The following is a 24,361-nucleotide window of genomic DNA, read 5'->3' on the forward strand; positions in this document are numbered from 1 at the left end:
CGTCCATGGATTGCTGATCATTGCAACGCTATTTGGCACATGCATAAATCCGATATTTGGTGGCGCACGATTATATCTGCACTATGGGAAAGTCGTTTGCCGTTGAAAGAGCGTTTGTTTCTTTGGCGGTGTTTACTTGGTGTGCTCCCAATGGGTACCTTTCTTCGGATGCGCCGTATTCGCTCTTCATCATGTGTTCGTTGCTTATCTGCCGATGAGGATGTCTGTCACCTCTTGTGGGATTGCCGTATCACTCGAGAATTCCTTCGTCGGGTTTCTGCGTGTATGCAGCTACGTTTTCCCACGACGTTTGTATCTGCACTTGCTAGACTTGGACTTGTAGTCAAATTTGTGGATGACAGATGTACAGTTCAAGATCTCAGTTTTGGTGATGAAATTGTTGCATCTGGCCTTTTGTGCCATGGGTTGTATAAGCTCACTTTGTATGACAAGTGTAGACAAAATTTTGCAAATGCAGTTGTAGATTCAAGGGCTATTTCAGATGCAAAACTTTGGCATGCACATTTTGGTCATCTGAATGTTGTCAGTTTGCTGTGTTTGCCGAAATCTGATATGGTTGCTTCTTTGCCGCCTCTTGAAGCACCTGTCAAACATGTTTGTGAAGGTTGTATTTTCGGTAAGATGCAGCGTTCGAAGTTTCCAAAGGATAGTTCAGTTAGGGTCACATGCAGGTTGCAGCTTGTGCATAGTGATGTTTGTGGGCCCATGCAAACTCCGTCCTTGGGCAATTACCTTTACTTCGTGACTTTCATTGATGATTACTCCAGACATGCATGGGTATTTCCACTTAAAGCGAAGTCCGAAGTTTTTATGTGCTTCAAACAATTTCTGGCTATGGCTGAAAATGTCTCGAAATGTACTATGGCCACCCTCCGTTCCGATCGAGGGGGGGAGTATATATATCAAGAATTTAATGCATTTCTGCCTAGTCGTGGGATAAAACACCAATGTACAGTGCCTTATACGCCTCAGCAAAATGGTGTTGCTGAGAGGAAAAATAGGTCACTTACGGAAATGGCACGATGTATCGTCAAAAGTCAAGCTTTGCTGCATTCTTTTTAGCTTGAGGCTATCATGTGTACCACTGATGTACTTAACAGGTGTCCTACGAAAGCTTTGTAGTCTATTACTCTATATGAAGCATGGCATGATAGAAAACCTTCTATTGAGCACATGCGTGTTTTTGGTTGTTTGGCATATGCTTTGGTGCCACAAACACGGCGCAGAAAATTGGATGATAAGGCTGTCATATGTATTTTTGTTGCTTATAGTGTTGAATGCAAAGGTTACAGGTTGTATCATCCGCAAATAAAGCGTATTCTGATTTCACGGGATGTAGTGTTTGTAGAAGATTCTGTTCGGCCCTTGATGTCATGTACTAGAGACAGTAATGTAAGCTCACAGGACATTTATGACACTTTGTTGCCTCCTTTCAATGGTTTGCAATCTACATGATGTGTGATGGGTGGCCAACATGGGACAATCACTAGCCGTACAAAATGGCGAAGCAACGGTGGTGTAACTCTTAACACCCCCTCTCAACACCACATGCTGAGACAACACAGATGAGTCGAAGGTGAAAAGCCAAGGTCCGTTGAGGTACAACCTTCGTGAAGATGTCTATTGCATTGTCCGTTGTAGGGACATACTCCAAATGAAGATCTCCAACCAAAACCCACTCCCGAACATAGTGGTACTGCACCTCAATGTGCTTTGTCCGAGCGTTAAAGATAGGGTTCTTGGCAATAGCAATGCAACTCTGATTATCGCACAAAAGATGAGTCACAGCAGACTAGGGAAACACAACTCTCCATGTAATCTCCGTAGCCATATGGCCTCACAAGCAGCATAGCAAGCTGATATGTATCCGCCTCTGTGGAAGATAGCGCAACTGTGGGTTGCCGCTTCCTGCTCCATGAAATGGGTCTTGATCCAAGTGTGAAAACTACTCCTGTAGTAGAGCGCCGAGTATCTGGATTTCCTGCCCAATCTGGATCACACCAACCAAGTAAGGTGCAACCCTTGGAGCAACCATAGAACACACCATGGTCCAAGGTGCCGCTGATGTACCGCAAAGTACACTGGGCACACTGCCAATGTCGTTGACGAGGTTAGGTGTTGAAGGAACTGAGGACAGAAACTGTGTAACAGATGTTGTCTAGTCAGGAATAAGTAAGCCATACGAGGCAGCCAACAACATTCTTGTACTGCTCCAAGTCAATCCGTGGGGAAGGATCGTGAAGCGACATGTTCTCCCCGAGCTCAAGAGGAGTGTCAATCGATCAACAGCCTGTCATCTGGAATCTCTCCAGGATAGCCTTCGCATACTTCCGCTCAGAAAAGAAGATTCCGTCTGGTGTCTGAAAGATCTCGAATCCAAGAAAATAGTGAAAAAGCCCGAGATCAGTCATCTCAAAAAGTGTCTCCATAGCTCTCATGATCGACTTGATCTTGTTGGTCCATGAGCCTGTGAAAATGAGATTGTCCACATAGACAATCACTATCGCAACCAAAGAGCCATCAGAGACAACATAACTGTTGGAATATGATGAGGTACGCCGTAACCCCAGCTTCACGAGAAACTGGTCAAGTGTGAGGTACCACTGTCGTCCAGCCTGCTTCAACCCATACAATGCTTTCCACAACTGATAGACCAATCCTCGTTGCCTGGTATACGAAACCCAAGATGTTGCTCCACAAACTTCTTGATCCAAGGCGCATACCCGCATCAGGTACTCCTCCCAAGGTCACATCAGCCAGAATTTTTTTTGCATCAGCCAGGCAAGCAAAGAAACAGGAGCTTTTCTGTCACGGAGGACCTCACCTCAACCTGCGTTTTTGCATTCATACCTGGCGTTTTTGTATTCTGGCTGCCAGTGCTAGCCTATTTGGGCCTTTTCGTCACGGAAAACCCCTCTCCTCTATTTTTGTTTTTCAACTAGATCTGGTGTTTTTTTTTACAGGCTGAAGCATTTTTGCAGAGCAGAGGATGGGAGAGCGCTATGCCCATTTCGAGATCTTGCCTTCCACACCGGCTCGGCATCCGGTGCCTTGCCGGTCCTATTCCTCTTCGAATCATCAGATTTCAGACACTTACCCCTGCTGTTTTCTCTGTTTTCAGCCCATCAGGGGTAGTGACTTTGATTCCCCACCCTCCCTACACCCACTGGACCGCTCCGGACCTTGCCAGGAGCGTACGAGCACGCTGAAAATCGCTGGACAGTAGCATTTTCAACACCTCGCAGTTGCATTTTTGGGTGGACAGAAGCCTCTTGGCTTGTGTTTATCATAGAAGGTGAAGTTACCTCCTACCAAGACACCATCCGGTGGTGGTCTGTGCGTTCTCTCATTGACTGCTGCAGTACACAGTATCTTCGACATCGGCTTGATCATCTACGGGCGTACTATCCTTGGAGATGCATTCATTCCAGCCATCATTCGGCGGTTGCGCACTCCAGAGGGGGTGGTGACTTGTGATTTGCTATGGACACACCTATGCACTCATCAGAGGAGTTCACACGAGATATGGCCATGCTCATGGGCATATGGGATTCCAACATTCCTAGAAAAGACACCACCATCTTGGGTGGACAGACACTTACCACTTGACCTCGACACGTTAGATCACTTGCTTAGACAAGAGCAGCTACATGGACTTAGGGAGAGGATCTTGGATCTCTTCTTGGACAGGTTCATTGCTTGGATCTACAGACTAGAGTGAGACTTCAATGCTTTGGACTCTCTTGGAGAGTTTACCCAAGAGATGCAGGAGATCAAGCATCCCACGACTACATCCGGAGTCACTCGGAGCTTGGCTTGGATGGTAGTGCAGTTGCATTTCTACACCCCTGATCATTTGGATTGCTACCTTCAGAGTTGCTTACACTCACCCTCTGTAATCTTACAACAGACTTATCCCCCGACCTGGGCAGTAGGCCACTCCCAGCTCATTCACATTGAGAGCCACACCGAGTTGCGGTTTGGTGGCGTTGTTGGCGCGGGTTCTGTTTTGGATGACACCCGAGGATTGGAGGCAGGAGACATAGGCAAGACGGCGTAGACAGATTGGTTTGGCCTTTCCTCTTCTCAGAGGATCTTCACAGCATAGACTTCTCAGTCTGGCTTCCCTTCTTCAGAGAGGATGATTACGGTGCAGACAGCTTGGTCTGACCACACCTCTTCTCAGAGGCCCTTCACAGCGCAGACTGTTGAGTCTGGCTTTCCCCTCATCTTGGATTAACCTACCTACTGACAGGACACCATCCGGTGGTGGTCCATGCGGTCTCCCGGTGACTGCTACAGCTTACGGTAGCTTCTACAGTGCAGACTATTTAGTCTGGCTTTCCTTGTTTCGGAGGAGGTTTATGGTGCAGATTGCTTCATCTGGCCTTCCTAGAGTTTTACACAGCTTAGCCACCTGGCCACACTAGGTTACAAGTTCATGCATTGACAGGCTTCCGATCATTCTCATGACGGTTCCTGGGCTTTCCCATTTTCTCCAAACGGTTTGACTGAGAGAATTTCACTTATGATTCTCATGCAATTCCAGAATGAAACATTATTCCTTTTACAAGTTGTTGAGTCATAATAGTCATCCATGAGAAAATTTCAGTTATGATTCTCATGCAATTCCAGAATAAAACATTATTCCTCTGATAGAATTTCGGAGCAAATCGATTTCAAAATGAGACTTTATCATTTGCAAACTATGGCTCTCATGCTTTTGGAAACTGTCATATTAAAATTCTGTACTTCAGTGCTTATAAGATTAAAACAAAATAATCTTTGTTAGCAAATCTGATTGATATTTAAAAGAGCACAGGTACACCTTTAACTCACCACCAGGAAGCTTTTGAAATATGGGCACAAAGATGACACTTGCTAGTAGTAGCCATAGCACATCAAAAAGCGAGGCCTCCTCTTCATTTACCTGCCAACCAACTTGTTGAATCTTAACAATGACCCCAAACACACTGATTCAGTAGAGAAACATTTAAATAAATGTGATAACAACAGCTTTGGGTTAAATGTATACAAGAGTAATGTAATTATGCCCCTGCCAATAGCACTTCTCAAAAGAAATTTGAAGATCTGACCCGCCTACTATTTTTAAGCAACGTCCAAGAATACAATTGGTTTGGCTATGAACACTGGATATATTTGTTCATAAAGCAAAACAACCATACCTGACCAGAAACCAATTACTTGAAGATGTGACTTTAAATAATCTATGCAAACATAAATATTGGCATAGATTTGTGTCGTAGCCCATAGCAAATGAAACACAATGCACAAATTTCATTCTTGTTTGAAACCATATTAACCTTGAATACTTGAGGCGGGCCAAATTTGGGCCCCGATAGACCTTAAACTAGGTGCCCCTAGCAGTGATTCTTTAATTTACTAGATGCTAAGGGACAACTCACACAATCTGGTTACCAGGTTGCTAAAAACAGCCAATAAGAAAATTCTAAATACAACTTGACCAGTAAAAGAAACTTTTGAAACCAGTAGCCGCCAATGTGGAAAAGTTAAATAAATGGCGGAGTTCCACTCCCAAACGGCACTGGCCCCAAACCCTGCACCCCTTTTGGTATTTCTTTATATTGCTTCAACATGTGGCTCTGCTCTGCTTCTCCCGTGGGTAGAATGCCAAAGTGAGAGCCCGCATGGCTTATTTAAAGGCCCTATGCCCATCCATAAGCAATTACACGAAAAGCAGTAAGTCCAAAAGCATCTGGTCCAGAAACTCTCGCCCAGAGGGTTGTCTGTACAGCATTGCCAAGTCACTAGCAGCCTCCGCAAATCACGGGCAGATCCGTACAGTTCAGCCACCTCATCATCTTCACGCAATTCTTTTGTGTGTGTGTGTGTGTGTGTGTGTGTGTGTGTGTGTGTGTGTGTGTGTGTGTGTGTGTGTGTGTGTGTGTGCGCGCGTGAATGCATTGCTTTCATTGGGCCGTTGGCGATCCCCTGGCTGGGATGGGCTTACTATGAAGTTCTTTATCTCTTTTTGGGAGTCTTTGAAAGAACCATTACTTTTCATGATGAATGTTGCATGGGAGAAACAAGAGCAGTTTCTTGGAAAGAAGGCTTGCTTAAATTGTTGGCCAAGCAGGCACTTTGTGAGCATTTCGCGCATTGGAGACCAATTATGTTGATGCCTGTACTGTATAGAATATTGGCTAAGTTGGTGGTTAACCGGATTAAGGATCATCTTTTTGAAGGAATACATCCAGCTCAATATGGTTTCATACCACGTCGTCAAACCAATGACAACTTGGCTAATGTTCAGATTGGCATGGAATATGCAAAGTACACGCAACAGGATGTACTTATAATGCAAGTTGATATAGAAAAGGCTTTTGACACTGTGCAATGGGACTACAATGCAGCCACGATGCTTTGTCTTGGGTTTGGTCCTAAATTAGCCAAGATTGTTTATTTCTTGTATGCTCGCAGTTCATTTCGGGCTTCTTTTAGACGTAAAGAAGACACGTCCTTTGGATGAAGAGCTGCAACCATTGGGTGAAGGGGTGTGACCAGTGGTCAAGGAGTGTGGCTTTTAGCACGAGAAAATCTTTGATCCTTCTCTTGCAAGTGATCTTTATGGCTTATGCCATGTCAGACAGAGCGATGCAGACGGGAGCGCGCCCGATGCACGATGGAGTAAGGGTGGGAATGGCTAATTAGTCTGGAATCGGGGCACGAATATACTTCAAATCAAATTCCAGTAGACTTTGGAAACGCCACCTTGCTCTGTCTGCTCTTTGGTAGAGCCGATATGCTTTCAGAAAAGCACACGCCTGAAGCTCTGATACCACTACCACGTGAACAGGCACCAAGTGCCAACGAAAAAGAACAGACTGAACAACTTTAAGCACTTCAAATAACAACTGAATAGAAAGAGATGCACGACACGAGACGGAGAGTGGCAGAATTCCACCCCAAGAGAGCACTGGGCCCAAACCTTGGCGCCCCTTTCAGTATTTCTTTATATTGCTTCAACAAGGTACAACGCCCATGGCTCTGCTCTACATCTCCCGCAGGTAGACTGTCAGAGTGAGAGCCCATGGGTCGTATTTAAAGGCCCTTGGCCTCTTAAAAGCAGTTTACATAAAAAGCATCATACTCAAAAGCGTCTGGTCCAAAAGCATCTTGCCAAAAACCGCCAGCACAAAACACGAAATTCCGTACACTGCCACGACAGCATATGTCAGCGCAAAACGGGAAAATCCGTACAGGCTGCCACGTCAGCAAGCCAACGCAAAATGCGGAATTCCGTACAGGATGCCACGTCATCAGCTGCTACGCTTTTTGTATGTGTGTGTGGGTTGCTTTACTTTAGGCCCCATTGAACGGGAACCTTAAGTTGGTTGGAACTTCTTCTGCTGCTGCTTCTCTTAGGGTTTAGGCCCCTCGACCGGGATCTGCAGGTTGGCTCCGTTCTTCAATGGTTTGATACGTCAACAGTTCGTGACAAGGTACGCAACTTGATGTCGAGATTGCTTTTTAAGTTTGAATCTGCTTGAGAACTTGTTTGGTGATCCTGTTTGGATATCTGTTTGAAATGGATGGTATCTATTTTGGACTTGTCTTGGTGCCGATTTGAACTGTTTGACTTTGGTTTTAATACTGGTTTCAATGCTTGGTGATTTACTCCCGGGTAGAGTAGTGAGAAAAAATGTTTGAGAATGATTGCACATACTCATGGCCCGGACCCTTGTGGTTATTTGCGGGGGGAGTATTGAATGCTTGAAAAGTATTGTTGTTGTTACTCTCGGCCCAGACTTGAATGGTTATTTACGGGAGGAGTATTAAGAAGTCTCAGCAATGGTTACTCTCAGCACCTCCAAACGACGCAAGGCTACGGTCTGGGGGGCGTTTGATTGTAAAAGGCCTCTATATCTCCCGGCCGGACCTTGTTAGGTTATGCGCGAGGAGTATTCATCGACGACTTTATGTTTCTATGTCTTGTAACATGCATATGTGAGCATTTGTGTTGCATTGTGATGTGCCAACCACTGAATATTCCTTATTGGATGAGATTTTTCTAGTGAGCCAACGACCCAAGATATCAAAAGTTCTCATCTGGAATGAGACTCCTTATTGGATGAGATTTTTCTGGGAAGTTAACGACCCAAGATATCAAGATTTCCAATCTCGAATGAGACTCCTTATTAGATGAGATTCTTCTGGGAAACCAATGACCCAGGAGATCAAGAGCTCCGATTGGAATGAGAAAACTGATTGTCTCTCAGATTGTCCCTCGAAATGACCCTCGGAAATTTTTTAGCTAACTTGAGTTGTTTTGTAGATATACTATAATCGCGGACAATTACTTTCTTTCAAGAAGGGGGAATGTCACAAATTGCTGACGTGTCAAACCACTAAAGAACAAAGCCAACCTGCGGATCCCGGCCGAGGGACTAAACTCTACAAGAAGCAGCAGAAGCAGAAGTTCCAACCAACTTAAGATTCCCGTCCGATGGGGCCTAAAGTAAAGCAGCCCACACACACACACATACAAAAAGCGCAGAAGCTGATGATGTGGCAGCCTGTACGGATTTCCGCATTTTGCACTGACATGTGCTGACGTGGCAGTGTACGGATTTCTCTGTTTTGCATTGGTAGCTTTTGGGCAAGATGCTTTTGGACCAAATGCTTTTGAGTATGATGCTTTTCATGTAAACTGCATTTAAGAGGCCAAGGGCCTTTAAATATGACCCATGGGCTCTCACTCTGGCAGTCTACCCGCGGGAAATACAGAACACAGCCATGGGAGTTGTACCTTGTTGAAGCAAATATAAAGAAATACTGAAAGGGGCACCAAGATTTGGGGCCAGTGCTGTCTTGGGGTGGAATTCCGCCACTGTCCGTCTCGTGTCATGCATCTCTTTCTGTTCAATTGTTATTTGAAGTGCTTCAAGTTGTTCACTCTGTTCTTTTCCGTTGGCACGTGGTGCCCGTTCACGTGACATACCTTGACATACTTGTTGGGTTAAAGGCCCAAATGACCCCTTTTATGTACATTTTTTAAAGGTTACTAACCTTTGGCCAAGTTCACATTGAACTTGGCCACTAACTTAAAAATGGTCCTATACTTTAATAAAGGGAATGTGAGCCCAATTTGCTCACTCACTTATTCCCCTCACAATATCGTGTAGCACTCTCTCTCTCTCCTTCTTCCTTTCCTAGCGTCCCATCTCTGCAGAAGAGTGCCTTCTCTCCAAGCCTCAAGCCCTACACTTCTCCTCGTGCTCTATCACTTGCACACACTGCTGCGCGCTCATCAACTGGTATCAGAGCAAAATTAGGGTTTTCTCCCAAACCTGCAAATGCTGATTTTCAGCCAAGGAGGTCAACTTTCACGCGAGATTTTGCAATTTTATCGCCAAGGACTCGTCCCCGGACACTAGAGGGCTCCCGGCAAGTCAAATTGACCTAAAACAGGCTGAAATTAGGTCAAAATCAGCAAATTACAGGTTATGACAGAAAAATAAAAGTTTTGCAAATCATGTATTAAGGTGTGGGAACATCCTTACTAGGTCCCCGCTACCCGAAAACAAAGAAATTGCCGAAAAACAGGTCCCAAAACAGGTGTTTTCAACAAATTTCAGATTTACGCAAGTTTTTGCAAGTGTATATTTGATGCATCTACATTGAGGAAAGTGCAAATTGATGCAATTTATGCACATTTGACAAGTTTTGGCTATGTATGACCATTTGTGGCTCAATTTTCTGCAATTTGATGCTACAAATTGGGGCTTTTGCTCATACATGCTTCTAAAGGCTGTGCATTAGCCTTATGTATGTTCTGTGAGGCTAAAAACAACTAAAATTGTTGTTTTTGAGCACAAATTCACTCGCTAAAATTTCATGCGCATAAATTTCAGAAATTGTTTTTTTGCACCTAAATCGACCCATTTTGCCCCAAATTGCTCCTGTGACCATTTGGAGTTGTAGTGCACACTTCTGTGAGGTTATACTCCGGTTTTGGTGCATTTTTCTTAAAAATTCAGCGTATTAGCCCTCTTATTCGTGCAACTATGGCCTCATCTACCTATCAACCGTACGGTACGGAAAGGATCCATGAGAGCACTCTCTTAAAGCTCAAGGATGATTACATCAATATGATGTACAACATTGACGATCAGCTGAAGATTGATGCAGAGATGATCAGCTTCATGAACAATCTAAGACCATCCTTTGCTAGAGCTGTTTGAGGCCAGAGGCTACCAAGTTTCCTCTTACATGGTGGCAGAATTATGGGAGACAAGGTCTTCCAACGCTTACACATCTTGCTTTACAGGTACTTTCGCAGGTAATTGAGAATGTTGAGACTTATAATTTTTGTACAATGTACTTAGTACTTACTATTGCCATATAGCATATATTAAATCTCAATGCTCATTGTTGTAGGATTGCTCGGCTAGTGCATGCGAGCGCAACTGGAGCGCTTATTCCTTGATACATACGAAGATCCGCAATCGTCTCAGCACTTCTCAACTAGAGAAGTTAGTCTATTGCCGAGCAAATATGAGGCTTGTGCGAGCCTACCACGCTTTGGGAACACCCAAGCAGGTCTACTATTAATTTTCACATGACTGATTGAGTCATGAATCATGATACACTCGGCCATTGAGTACTTAGTACATACTAAATAACATTTCCTCTGTTTTCATTTTTCAACAGGCGGACCCAACCAAGGTGAAGATGGTGGCAGATCCTTGTGCTATGAGCAAGTGGAGGCGCAAATCAGAAATGAGCAGGAGGAAATTATTCGGCTACTTCACAGGGAGTTGGAGAGTGTTGATCGGAGTGTGACGAGGTCACACGCACGAGCTTTGGCTATTCCTCTACGTGAGCATGATCCGGACCCAGATAGTGCTTGAAGAGAGAGCATTCGTAAAGGGAAGCTACCTATTCGTTCTTCTCGGAAACGGGCAAACGAGGTTGTTCATCTCATTGAGGCTTCGACACAGGCAGTAGAGGATGATCTACATGTGGCACAGGTGTCTGTGATGGCAGAGCCAGAGTACGACGAAGAGGGAAATGTCCTGACGGATGGGGACTTGGTCTCTTCAACAGAGTCTTCATCTGCATCTGCTGATGACTTTTGAGGATGGGGCCATCACATGGATGATGGGCTAGCTTTGAGCTAGCTATTTAGTGCTTTCTACTACTATATAGACAGACTTTTCGAGTAGGATGCTTTCATTTATGATGGCTGATGAGCCTTTTGTTATGGCGTGGGCCTTGTAGGCTATCACCTATGGTACTTTGTCATTTGATGTTTTCAGCATTGGTGTATTCATTGTTATTTCAGATCTCATTTGACTCTTGAGCCTTGATGTTCTTGTTCAATTATCAATGTCGTCTTAACTTTTAAGTCTCTTGCAGTAGTTACACAGCATGTGGTTGTCTTGTAAAACATGTCTTTGAATGTCTCTATAAGTTGTCGGCTTCTCTCTTTATTTATATTGAAAAAGTCCTAGAAAATGTAGTAATTTGCGGTATTTTTACAAGAGTACGTATTTTTACGTACATAAAAATTTTTCCTGTACGAAACAACGTACAGTACGTACATATACGCCACCTACAGTATGTTTGGTACCACCTTGGATCTTGTACATTCTGATGTATATAGCATGCCTACTAAGTCTATGAGAGGTGCATGCTATTTTGTCTCCTTTGTTGATGATCATTCTAGGAAAATTTGGGTTTATTTGCTTAAATCTAAGGATGAATCCTTTGCTGCGTTTAAGAAATTTCATGCATTTGTGACCACCCAAACAGGTAGAAAGCTGAAATGCTTGCGTACGGACAATGGGGGGGAGTTCACAAGTACTGAATTTAACAAATTTTGTGAAAATTTGGGCATTAAGAGGGAGCTTATTGTGCCATACAGCCCCTCTTCTAATGGTGTGGCTGAAAGATTCAATAGGACACTTTGTGAGAGGGTGAGATGCATGCTGTCCACAGCTAATCTCTCTAATGGATTTTGGGGAGAAGCTTTGAAAACTGCAGTGCATATATGCAATCGATTCCCTCACATGTCTTTGAAAGGTGACATAAGAGGTTTGGTCTGGCAAGCCTGCTTCATATGATCACTTACACATTTTTGGTTGCGAAGCTTTTGTGCATGTTAGACCTGAGTTGAGGAGCAAACTAGATGCAAAGTCCATTAAAGGCCTTTTCATGGGATATGGTGAAGAAGGCAAAATGGGTTACAGGATTTGGTTACCTCAGTTCAAAAGGGTTGTATGCAGCCAAGATGTTGTTTTTAATGAGGCAAGGCTGCTTCAAAACAATTGTGCCTCAAAGCATGACCATAAAAGGGTCAAATTTCAGCATGACCAGCCACCTGTTAGGCCTATTATTGACCCTCAGGATGCACCACATATGGCTGAAAATGAAGATGATCCAGTGGTGTTTGAGCCAAAAGATGTTGGGCAACAAATTGAGGCTCCTCAAGGGCATTTGCAGCCACGAAACAATGCTGAAAATGGTGCTGAAAATGATGTACAGCAGCCCATTGTTGATGATTTTATCATGCCACCTGATGTAGACCCATTACCGGATAATGTGGATCATTGGGTGAGGCGGTCTACTCGTCCAAGAAGGACTGTGAGTAGATATGATCCCTCTTTGCATTACATTATGTTGACAGATGAGGCAAAGCCTCTTACGTATAAAGAGGCAAAGACATGTGAGCACAACGACAAGTGGGAGCTTGCTATGCAGGAGGAGATTAAAGCTTTGCATCTAATCATACTTGGGATTTGGTGGAATTGCCCAAAGGAAGGAAGGCTATTCCTAACAAATGGGTGTATAAAATCAAAACACTTGATGCAAAACCCAAGTATAAGGCAAGGCTAGGTTCAAAGGGATATGTTCAAACCAAGGGCGACTTTCAGGAAGTGTTCTCTCCCGTTGTGAAGATGACCACTTTGCGTGTATTGTTTGCCAAAGTGGCTGGCCTTGATTTGGAAATGGACCAAATGGATGTACATACCGCTTTCTTGCATGGTGATGTGGAGGAAGAGCTTTACATGAAGCAACCCGAGGGTTTTGTTATTCCTGGCAAGGAACATTTGGTATGTATGCTAAATAGAAGCTTGTATGGGCTGAAACAATCATGTAGACAATGGTACAAGAAGTTTGATCGCTTCATGCTCAAACATGGTTACAAAAGAAGCCTTACAGACCATTATTTGTATACCAAACGTGATGAGGATGGCAGACCTATCATTCTTGTGCTCTATGTGGATGATATGTTGATAGCTGCAAAAGAAAAGAAGCATTGTCGATGCTCTTAAGGGGCAGCTGAAATCTGCATTTTCAATGAAAGACCTTGGGGCAGCTGAACATATACTTGAAGTGCGAGTTAGAAGGCAAAGGGACCAACGCATATTGTATTTGTCGCAAGAAAAGTACATTGAAAAGGTGTTGGACAGATTTAACATGGCTGAAGCAAAGCCTCTTGGCGTGCCATTGCAGCCATATGTCAAAATCTCCAAGGATGATTGCCCCAAGTCAAAGGAAGAAGCCAATGATATGCAAAGTGTGCCTTACGCTTCAACTTGTGGTTCACTTATGTATGCTATGGTTGCTACTAGGCCTAACATAGCCCATGCAGTGGGAGTTGTGAGCCGGTTTATGGCTAATCCAGGCAGGTTGCATTGGGATGCAGTGAAGTCCATTATGAGGTACTTGAAAGGGACTAAAAACAAATGTCTCTGCTATGGTAAAGGACCATTGGAGTTGAAGGGATTTTGTGACTCTGACATGGCTGGTGATGTGGATACACGGAAATCCACAAGTGGCTATGTGTTTACTCTTGCAGGAGGTGATGTTTCATGGTATTCTAGATTGCAAAAGATCGTTGCATTGTCTACTACAGAGGCTGAATATATTTCAGCCACTAAGGCTTCCAAACAAGCCATTTGGTTAGCACGTCTATGCAACGAGTTTGGTTTGCCTGACAAGGCACCTATGCTTGGTTGTAATAGCCAGAGTGCCATATGTCTAGCAAAGAATGCCATGTTTCATGCACGCACAAAGCATATTGATGTGCAGTATCACTTCATTCGAGAAGTGCTTGAGTATGGCCTTATCACATTGGTTAAGGTCCATACATCACAAAATCCAACAGATGCTCTCACTAAGTGCTTACCCAAAGCACAACATCAGCTATGCATACAGATGGTGGGAGTCATGTAGCTTAAAGGCGTCGTTTATGCCTTTAAGTGGGAGGTTGTTGGGTTAAAGGCCCAAATGACCCCTTTTATGTACATTTTTTAAAGGTTACTAACCTTTGGCCAAGTTCACATTGAACTTGGCCACTAACTTAAAAATGGTCCTATACTTTAATAAAGGGAATATGAGCCCAATTTTCTCACTCACTTATTCCCCTCACAATATCGTGTAGCGCTCTCTCTCTCTCTCTCTCCTTCTCACTCACTTATTCCCCTCACAATATCATGTAGCGCTCTCTCTCTCTCCCCTTCTTCGTTTCCTAGCCCCCCATCTCTGCAGAAGAGTGCCTTCTCTCCAAGCCTCAAGCCCTGCACTTCTCCTCGTGCTCTATAACTTGCACACACTGTTGCCCGCTCATCAATACCTGCTCCATTAAGGGAGAGTTTGTGTACCAACGCACGCGGACATTCAGCGCCAAATTCTTTATGAATGTCATAGTGCGGGGTACCCAGGCATAAAGAAACCTTATGCACTCGTATAACGATAGTTTCACTTGCCAGGCTTACACGGTTATGTTCAAGACTATGTCTTGCATTGCCAGAAATGGCAAGTAAATAAAGCAAAGTGCCTGAAGGCAGGATGTCACGTACGCACTTCACTTGCCCTACGTGGACATGTTCTGCCACAATCTAGCATGATCCAGTAGCTTAGGACTGAGCCTGTCACCTTTGTGAGCCTCTAGCACAACGTGCATGTCCAGGCCAGTCATGGTTGCATACCCTCTCTTGCACAGGACAGCATTTCAACATGTAGGCATTTTGTGCCGCATGAACCACCTCTTAGTTGGGTCACTTAATTAATAAGTGACTTTAGCCATCTAATAGAATCGTGAGGGCTGCCTTGAGCCTGCTTGACCAGTATTTTCAACCTCCCATGACCAGCATTGTCAGTTTTGGACAGCCAGCGTTTTAGCTTTGAAGTGTTGCAGATTCCCGCATTAGCCTCATCGAGGTTGCAGTCCCCTTGCCGTCGACACAGTTAGCAGTTCGGCATTCAGCAGCAGCCGCCGTCGTCGTCATCATCATTGTCATTGTCGTCACCGTCATCGACACAGTAACCAGTACCACTACCAGTACGCAACATCAGTACCATCAGTACCCATTAGCATCAGCATCTCAGCATTCAGTCATTGTATGAGTATTTGTGCAAGAATAAAGAAAGTACTTGCTCTGGCAACAGAGGAAGGGGGCCCTTGAGAGTTGGGACCCGCCAACCCTGTGTCATCTCTTTCTCTCTCTTGTCTCACTTTCTTTCAGTCTAGTTCGCTCTCGCCATAGAGAGTGGGGCCTTCGGAGGAGGGTTTGACAACTTCCTGGTGTCGTATTCTCTTCTCTCTCTATCTCTCAGTCTCATGCACCTTCATTCACAGTGTTCATCCACTTTGTTTGTGATCACTTGCACTCTCTCATTAAAGAACAGAGGACTCTCCCTTCCCTAAATAAAAGGAACCTTGAGCACACTTCGGAGCACTCATCTTGAGCAAAGTTCAACATTCATTCCGCTGCACCTTACAGTCAACATGTTGTAACTTCTACTTTTGGCCATGGGAAACCCTCTATCTGGGAGGTGATTTTTGGCAAGATGGCAGGGCGCATTCCTGGATGTCCTCTTGCTTCCACTTTAGTATCTGCCTGGAAAGAGGTTACGATGCATTTATCGTGGAATCCTCGGCACGAAGGTGATTCGATCCGTTTGGAAAGTCTCCATTGGAGCCGGGCATTCTCTCTTACTTTGGTCAACCGCTCCCCTCGTCAGGCTCACTTTCTCTCTGGACGTGGCATTCGTGTGGTTGAGGATGTGGTCGATGAGGCCGGATATACTTTTGAGTTTCCCTTTGCTACTCGTCGTTTTGGATTGGGCATGCATTACCATCAGTTTTAGAGAGAGCTTCAACGCATGCTGCTCGACTTTTTGCCTGATTCACCTTTGCCTGATGGTGATCGTATGTATGATTGGGCCCTACGGGAAATGCCTTTTCGAGATATTTCTGCAGGTCGAATTTATGCTCTTCTGCTACCACAACCATGGCTTGATGGTCATTGTAATGCCCTTTGGCGTATGCATAAATCTAACCTCTGGTGGAGGAGGCTCCTCTCTGCCTTGTGGAAAAGCCATTTGCCTTTGAAAGAGCGCCGGTTTCTTTGGGGCTGTTTGCTTGGAGTGCTTCCTGTTGGCACTTTTCTTCGGGAGCGTCATATTCGTCCTTCTTCTTGCGTTTATTGCTCGACTGCAGAACAGGATATTTGTCACTTGTGGGATTGCTGCGTTACTAGAGACTTCCTTCGTCGTGTATCGGCCTGTATGCAACTCCGTTTTCCTGGGGTTGTCTTTCACAAAAGGTTCTGGGCATTCTCACCGACACTACAGCGTTTTGCGGTCTTCTTTATGTGGGTCAGATACTGGGCTTATTGGACCTTGTGGAGTCAACGTAATGCTTACATGTTCCATCGTACTCATGCGGACCCATTCCCTCTCTTCAAGATTTCTCTTAGGCAATCATTACGTGTGTGTGTGTGTGTGTGTGTGTTGTATCAAGTTGTTTTCGGTTGTTTAGTATGATTATGCAACTGTTGCACATGTAGCAGTTTATGCTATTCTATAAACGAAAGAAGATTCAGTGTTTCCAACTTTTATATATGGCCATCCGTAGAGCACTATCATCACCCTTCTCCAGTGGCACCCCAGCTCAGTCTCTCCTTGCCGTTTGCAAGAAGGGTGGTCCTATCATTGCATTATGAAAGACGCACAACTCCACAGACTTCGGCTGTGCAAACAACCAGGGAATGAGCAATGTTTTCAGAAATTATTTTCTCGGTCAAGAGATTGAGGGTTCTGATGGTGAAGAGAAGCAAATGACTTCAGGGATTTTGGCCAAGAAGAAGGTACCTTTTTGTGCAAACATTATCGCGCATGATGAAAGAAGGCAGTAAGAGTACTGTCTTGACCGAATTTTCACCTGTTTGACAAAAGGTGACCAGGCGTTCACCAGTCATTGGCTGGTGAGATTTGTGAGGACACACGGGAGAGTTGCCCACGCATGAAGCATCATCTAAAAATAAGTTTTACAGGTAATATGACCAAAAAGGAAGCAAGGCACGCTTTACGACTGTTTTTCTGTTTTCAAAAATATTCTAGAAATCTTTCAAATCGTCCATTCTCCTGTAAAGCTTTACACATGGGCTTTTTCTTTGGGCCGTCTTCAAAAAGTGGCATATTCAGCTCACAATTACAGTTGTTGCAAAAAACTTTCAGCATGTATCTAGATGAGTCTAAGTTAGCCCAAATTTCCACTACATAGATGACTAAGTAACGTACAAGAAACCTGCAAACATAGACAACCTACTACTTTGTATGAAGGCATTGTTGAGAGGAAGACCACCAACATATATAAACTACTTTCCAGGATAGAGATATACCTCCTGATGTGGAATCTTTTCTAGCATTCTCTGTACTCTTTTGGGAAGCCTTCGCAACTCCATGACCAAAGGCTTAGTAGCACTTGAGGTGACCTCTGAAACAAACTCAGTGCGCTCTGCAAGCTGCGGTTGACTTTCCATCCGGTTCTTCAACATTAGACTTCTGGAATCAAGGTGCAAAATGCAGTAATGAACAAGGCCCAAAACAAGGAGACAAATGCTTGATAATAAGAATAAATCAGTAAGCTATATAGCTCACCCTCCACAAAGTAACAATACACCAACTGACACTTTCAAAAAATGTTGTCTGATTCCTTGAAACACAGTCGTGGGTGTGAACTCCTTATCGTCATCATTGAATGAAAAATAAGACGCAGAAAAAAATCTTGAAGATCTTTTTGTGGAAGACTTGGGAACTCCAGCAGAAGTGGCCTCTTTAACAGGCTCCTTTTGCTGTTGTCCTGATTTAACCTTCTCGGCCTCTGGATCTTGAAAAGCGCTTTCTACTTTCAAAGCTGCTGAAATCCTCTTCACAGTGTCATCAATAATATCAGCGGCATCAAAAGATGCAGAGAAAGGCTTCATCTGCTCCAATTCTTGCACTTTCTCTAGGGCTTCAACTTCATGACCATCAGTCATATCTCTAGCAAACTTGTCCGATTCCACACCTGACTCTCCTTGTAATACAGCAGTAGCGTTACCAACAGACTCAACATCTTGCGTACTTGCCTCAGTAGCATCAATATGTAGCTCCTCAGAGGCAAGCTTTTCTGCCTTCTGTAGAGCTATCTCAGCAATGCAAACCCTCTGTGCAGCATCAACTTCTACTGCAACTGCCTGTTCAGCTAGAGACATTATTCGAGTAACCTCTTCGTCAGCTTTGATAGCAATTTCTCTTGCCACCTTTGCAGCTTCTGCCAATTCTATAACCTCCTTCTGCAACTCCGACTTCGAGTCTGCGAAGCGCATAAGCTCAGTTTCATATTGAGTTACTGCAAGCCTAAAAGCCTTTAACTCTGCCTCAGCAGCATCTAGTTCTTCTTCTTCCTTTGACAATGTAGAAGCTTCATTTTCTGACTCTCCACTTACATCACCAGCAGCACCAATACTTTCCAAAGCCTCGAGCTCTGCAGAAGAATCTCGTGAAACAAACGCTGATGCACCCTCGACAACATTTTCTAGCTCCGCTTGGGCAAAATCAGGCAAACTACTTGACCCAGCTTCTTTTGCTTGCTTCAATGCATTCTGAGCAAGGACGAGTCGTGCTTCTGCTTCTGCAAGCGAAATTCTCGCCTTTGAAAGGTGACCTTCTAGTCCAAGCTCTTCATTATGTAGGCCACTGACCGTAGCAGCTGCATTCTCAGCCCTGGCTTCCGCGGCAACAGCCTTATCGCGCAAGGCAATGGCTCTTTCTGTAATCGCTTGAGCATCTTCTTCTATTTTGGAGCTATTCAATCTGGCCAAGTCCAGCTCTTCAAGAGCAGACTGAAGCATTCCTTTAAGATGCTCTATCGAATTTTCCTCACCTTCACTTGCATTCAATGGCAAAGCGCTAGCAGCCAAAGTGCCAGCACTATTGGCACAATCTAATGACAATCCACTATGACAATTCTTCTCTCCCACACTCAAAATGGTTCCACCATCTTTTCCATCACCAGGTGAACAAGCCACTGTTGTACACCCCAGGCACCTTTTTACATGGCTGTTGCACAGTTTCAGGTTGCATAATCGCCTTCGAAAATTCAATGGAGTCAAGCTTTCAGTCATCTTCAAGCTGTCTGTACCATAGGAGATATGGGCAACCTGGCGGAGAGGAATGCCATGAAAGCAACCCAAGGGGAAAAAATACCGAGCCTGGATCCCAGAACCTAAACCTAATTCTAAAACATGCAGGGGATGAGGTTGTCTTCGTGAATGACAAAAGAATTGGGAGCTTCCCGCATACCTGGAAGAAGGTGGAATGGCGAGCCTTGATAGAGGGGGGGTCCAAGATTCAGCAGAAAGCCGAAGAAATGGCGATAATGGAACAACGCGCCCTTCCTTCGAGATATGTTGAGCTTCTAATGATGAGATAGACGATCGGTAAATACTAGTGTCGCCAACCACTGCCATTGCTACCGGGCTAGGCTTGTGAGAGCTCAACAAAATCCATGGCGCCGGCTTATCAGCTGCTTGTCTTCCTGATTAGACCTCCGGTCCTCCACCATGATCTCGACAAAGTAGACTTCCCAAGAAATTTCTCTTGCGTTAACCTATATTATAGACTCAGCAAGTCAGCTGAAGACTGATAGCGCAATGGTGGGTATCCCGACGTTCCCCCGCATCTAGTGCAGCCACCTTTGGCTCTTCGACCAACTAAAGGTAGGAAGCAACTGCCCATCGCTCAATCCGGAAAAATGCACGCTTTTAGTCTATGGTCACGCGGAGCTTAGTTTCTCGTAACTTGAGCCGGCAAGGTCTGACGGTCGGCAGCTTTTTGTAGGCATCCACCGGCATAGTAGGCTAACTATGCCTAAAAAGGCATAGTTACACAACTATGCCCACCCACTATCGGTCAGCACCATCTTTCTCTCTCCTGCTTGCGCTTTGTTGTTCCTCTCTCGCTACAGACGGTCATGGCGTTGAGCTCCTGCCAGAGGATGTCAGGGCTTAGTTCTAACTAAGCCTTGTGTGACCATGCCCTTATATAACCATATACATTATATGTTCAGAAGGTCCCTGTCTCACAAGCTTGCTAGGACGTGTGTGTGCAGATAACGTGGCCAAAGGGGGTTGGTTGGGTGCATAGTCTGCAGAGCACAAATTGTTCCACCTTGATTCCCTTGCCCATCCTTAATGTTGAGCAGACATGCTGAAAAAGGCTAGGACTGAAATTCAATGATAGGCATTGAACGACATGCGTCATATGTCATCTTGCTATTACCAATTAGTGATTTCAATAAGAGAGATTCTAATATTACACCTTATCCGCCCATTGCGTGACACCAAGGGTGCCCACGCAGGCTTTTATTAGGCTTGTCAAGCGCTCGTGCGTGACACAAGCCTCAATCTTGGAGGGAATCTACGTCAACAAACATTCTACGCCGATGGATTCTTCATGGAAGCAAAAATGGGGTTGGGTGGGGCTTAATCCCTCAATCTCCTAGATTCAACGTGAATGCCCTACCAATCCGATAACACACTCGATTTGTTCGTAAGTGAAGACTTACATTGTAATGAAATGGCTAAATAATTCTTCAATGCAGCTGACACGTGGCAAAAGCAATGGAATATATGAAGGGATAGCAAGATTATGGATATTTAATTATTAACACTAGGTTGGTAATGGGACACTTCTATGTCTTGAGACACTTTTATGTCATGCTAAGTCACCATTTTGCTTGAATTATTTGAAGAGTTTGAAAATGTGTTTTCAAGTGCTATATATCCACAAAGTTGCCTTATGAGCTGAAAAAAACTTGATATTTTTTTAATATCGATCTCACCATGGACCTTACTCTTGCACAATATTTCTCAACTTAAACTCCGTGAAAAATAGATCCTGTTTTTGACCATTTTTCAAAGTTTTGCAACTATATCACTCTAAAATTCATGCTTGGGATATTTAGATTGCTAGAGGATTAGCCTTAGTAGTTCTTAACATGTTTTGATGCTTCTAGAGTTAAGTGTTAAAGTTGAAAGTTATAACCAAATTACAAGAATTACATAATCCTGTTTTTTTACCAAAGCTAACACTTTTATGATTGTTTAAGAGGCTTTCTTGATTTCCAAATGCAGCTTTGATTGTGTAAGTGGTATGTATAACATAAAGTTAATCTTCCTTGAGTTTTAAAGAACATAATACCCTATATAGCATAGTATGATGCGATAATTGAGTTTTTCAATTATCATAAACTTCAAATTTGGCTAGATATTGAGTAGTTTCTATGGGATTCTACATGTCATAATGTTAAATCCAAATTTTTTATGTTTGTTGTATATAGCACTTCATCATTGTCCCCAAGATTCCACTTGGTAAGAGATCTATTATTCTTTTGACATGCTCCATGTCTCCTTTTGAACCCAAAGGCCAAAAGGGAACTACGAAAACATGTATATAGTATCTTTATTGAGCGTGACTATAGAAACTTTGATGATAGGTCTGCAGAATGGCAAAAATGCAACTATTTTGCACCTAGTTCTTTTGCCAAAAAACAAAATAGTGAGGCAAAATAAACCATATTTTCAAATCAGCAATCCATTGAAGTTAATTGGAAAATTTATCTCATGTCCTACAAAAATCCTCATCCTTATTTATATGCAATCAACCGTAAGAAAGTGTTGTTTTGGACAAAATGGACCGGTCCATCAACTTTGGAGACTTGTTGCGACCAAGAGTTGAGAAATTTTACAGTTTTCTCATTTTTCCATATATAGTAGTCCTTGAACTATAAGCTCATGAAATTATTTTCCAAAATGAGTGGATCTACTATGGTTTTGGAAGTTTTTTTCAAAATCTTGAAATGACACTTTTATGTCTTGTTAGGTTACCAACCTAGTGCTAAAGTTCTCTTTATGAGCTACGGTCGCTTTATGTCTTGGTGGACAGTTTGTAAAACACTTTGAGCATTCAAGAAATCTATAAATAAATATGTACAAAGAAAAATACTCACTCTTGCATGAGAGAAGATTGCACCCATTGCATGTGTCCTTCTCTCTACTCATCTCTCCTCTCTCATCATGCATGTGTAGGCACACTCCGCTCTAGGAGGTGCACTCACGCGTGCTCTATTAATTTCTCCCATTCTCTGTTGCTGTCATATTGTGTGTAGTGTTGATTTCGGGCTTGTGGGATTCGCCAAGTATGCAGATCTGTTGTTTTATGGCTTGTAGTATGTTATTGCAGTGTTATCAGAGCAAGGTGTTACGGTCTAATTACCACACATTTTGATCATCAACAGCTAAGTATTTTGTTTTCTTATGTTCCTAGATATCATTGAATTGATTCAATTGGTGGAAATTCATGTTGATTGCATAAGATCATGAGTGGAATTGAGAATTGATTAGAGACCAATTTAAATTTTTTTCTATCTTCGTAGTAAGATAAGTAGTGTAATCATGTTAATTACACATAATAAGCACTCTTGATGTTTGTTATAAGGGTATGTATGCCATGATTTTGGGATTGTAGAATCAGTTAAGCTAATCATGTGGGAATCATTGATGAACAATATAGGATAGTATATTGGCTTAATTAGAGAATTTACTATGTCAATAAAGCCTCCTCCTTGAAAGCTAAGCTATGCCATGTTGCAAGAAGAAGAGGAGTATTAAAACCATAGGTAAGCGATTACGGTGGAGAGTAGAGGAAGAAGAAGGCTTAGATAAATTTTGATGTCATAGGAATTGAGTTCGGACAGAAGTGGGAAGAAGGGAAAACATTTTTTTCTCTAGTTCCCTTTCCCCATCATGGAAAGTAATCTTAGAGAAAGGAAATAATATAATCAAGGTAGAGGCATAAAAGGTTTGAGGGACGGAAACTGATTGCCATCTCTACAACTATGACAGTTCAAACATCATGGGACATGGTTCCAATAGACTTCAATGATACCATAAACTTAAAGGGACACCTTCATCATCCAATCAGCAAGGGCATGCTCAACAAGGCATTAGAATTAGAAGCGCAGACAAATGTAGAAGAACACTGTTAGAAGCTGGACACACCCTACGAAAACTGACCTCTCGGCAGATTATCATTTTTTGTAATTATTCATTTATTGAGGAAACCCGATTTTTCACCTTGTAAATATTGGGGCTTACAAAAGTTTCCAGATTGTATCCCAGTTTTGATAGTTAGATTGAGTAGATGGTTGATTTGGAACTTTAGGGTTTGAGAATTGTAAGGTATATATACCACTTTTTGACCTTAATGAGAAAACCTTTTGTCATTTTTAAAACAAGTTTGGAAGTCTGTGAGTGAGCGTACTGTGTACGAGAGAGAGTGTGAGCTTCATCTTGACGCTACGTGTGTACCGGTGGTCGGAATCGAGTGCGGAGAAGTGCAACGTGTTGCCTCCGACAAGAGCTACGCGCCAATACCTACATTGCGCGTGTACGGTACGGTTTTGCGAGCTCCTTCTACTTGCTTCATCTGGTGATTCGGTGAGCATACGTTGTCTGATTTTGCATTGCAGCATATCCATGCGTTCACATTGAGTAGAGCTACACATTAGACACTTTAGATTTCAGAAACGGAGACCTGCAAATTTCGGCCAGACATCCTACATGATTTTGCACCGGATGTATTGGGTGGGGTTTTGGTTCATAGACCTTAGGGAGAGCGACCTATTGGTGATAGTAGGGTGTCCTTCAAGTTCTGTGGTGTTTCGAGATTGTTTGGTGGGTGTTCGGCTCTAGACAGCGTTGTAGGAAGTTTCCTCTTGTGCACTCTTGAAAACTGTGACTTAGACAATCGGTAGAGACCTCTGTAGGAATTAGTTAGGAGTCGGTCGAGTGTAGGTTGACACCTTATGCTTGCTTCCACGCGCTTGCAGGTCGAGCTTTGTCCTTAGCTGACATTATATGTTAGGTGAGTTCTCGTTGTGCTAACGTCCGTCGCGGCGTATCCGTCCAACATTGGCGCCGCTGCCGGGGACGAAAACCTTAGGTAGGTGACCGAGACT

General features: G+C 43.6%; 1 protein-coding gene across 4 annotated transcripts in view; it reads right to left on the minus strand.

The window, feature by feature from the left end:
• The window catches only part of LOC147436449 (K(+) efflux antiporter 2, chloroplastic-like), a 101,835-nt gene extending 81,786 nt beyond the window's left edge, over nt 1-20,049 (minus strand). For 2 of the 4 annotated variants that reach the window (XR_015185189.1, XM_086489343.1), the window contains exons 1-3: nt 17,959-20,047; nt 17,700-17,862; nt 4,861-4,951 (exon numbers count right to left, since the gene is read on the minus strand). Coding sequence is in view for 3 of the 4 variants with exons in the window: in XM_086489343.1 (XP_086345469.1) it covers nt 4,861-4,951; nt 17,700-17,862; nt 17,959-19,811 (2,107 nt within the window). In the remaining variant the exon portion in view is untranslated. Of the gene's footprint in view, nt 1-4,860; nt 4,952-17,699; nt 17,863-17,958 lie in introns of all 4 variants that reach the window. The other 2 variants (XM_086489342.1, XM_086489341.1) reach the window with 2 other exon arrangements.
• Nucleotides 20,050-24,361: the final 4,312 nt, after the last annotated feature.

Source organism: Adiantum capillus-veneris, chromosome 18 (genome assembly GCF_014529385.1).
Source record: "Adiantum capillus-veneris isolate H3 chromosome 18, ASM1452938v2, whole genome shotgun sequence".
NCBI lineage: Eukaryota > Viridiplantae > Streptophyta > Polypodiopsida > Polypodiales > Pteridaceae > Adiantum > Adiantum capillus-veneris.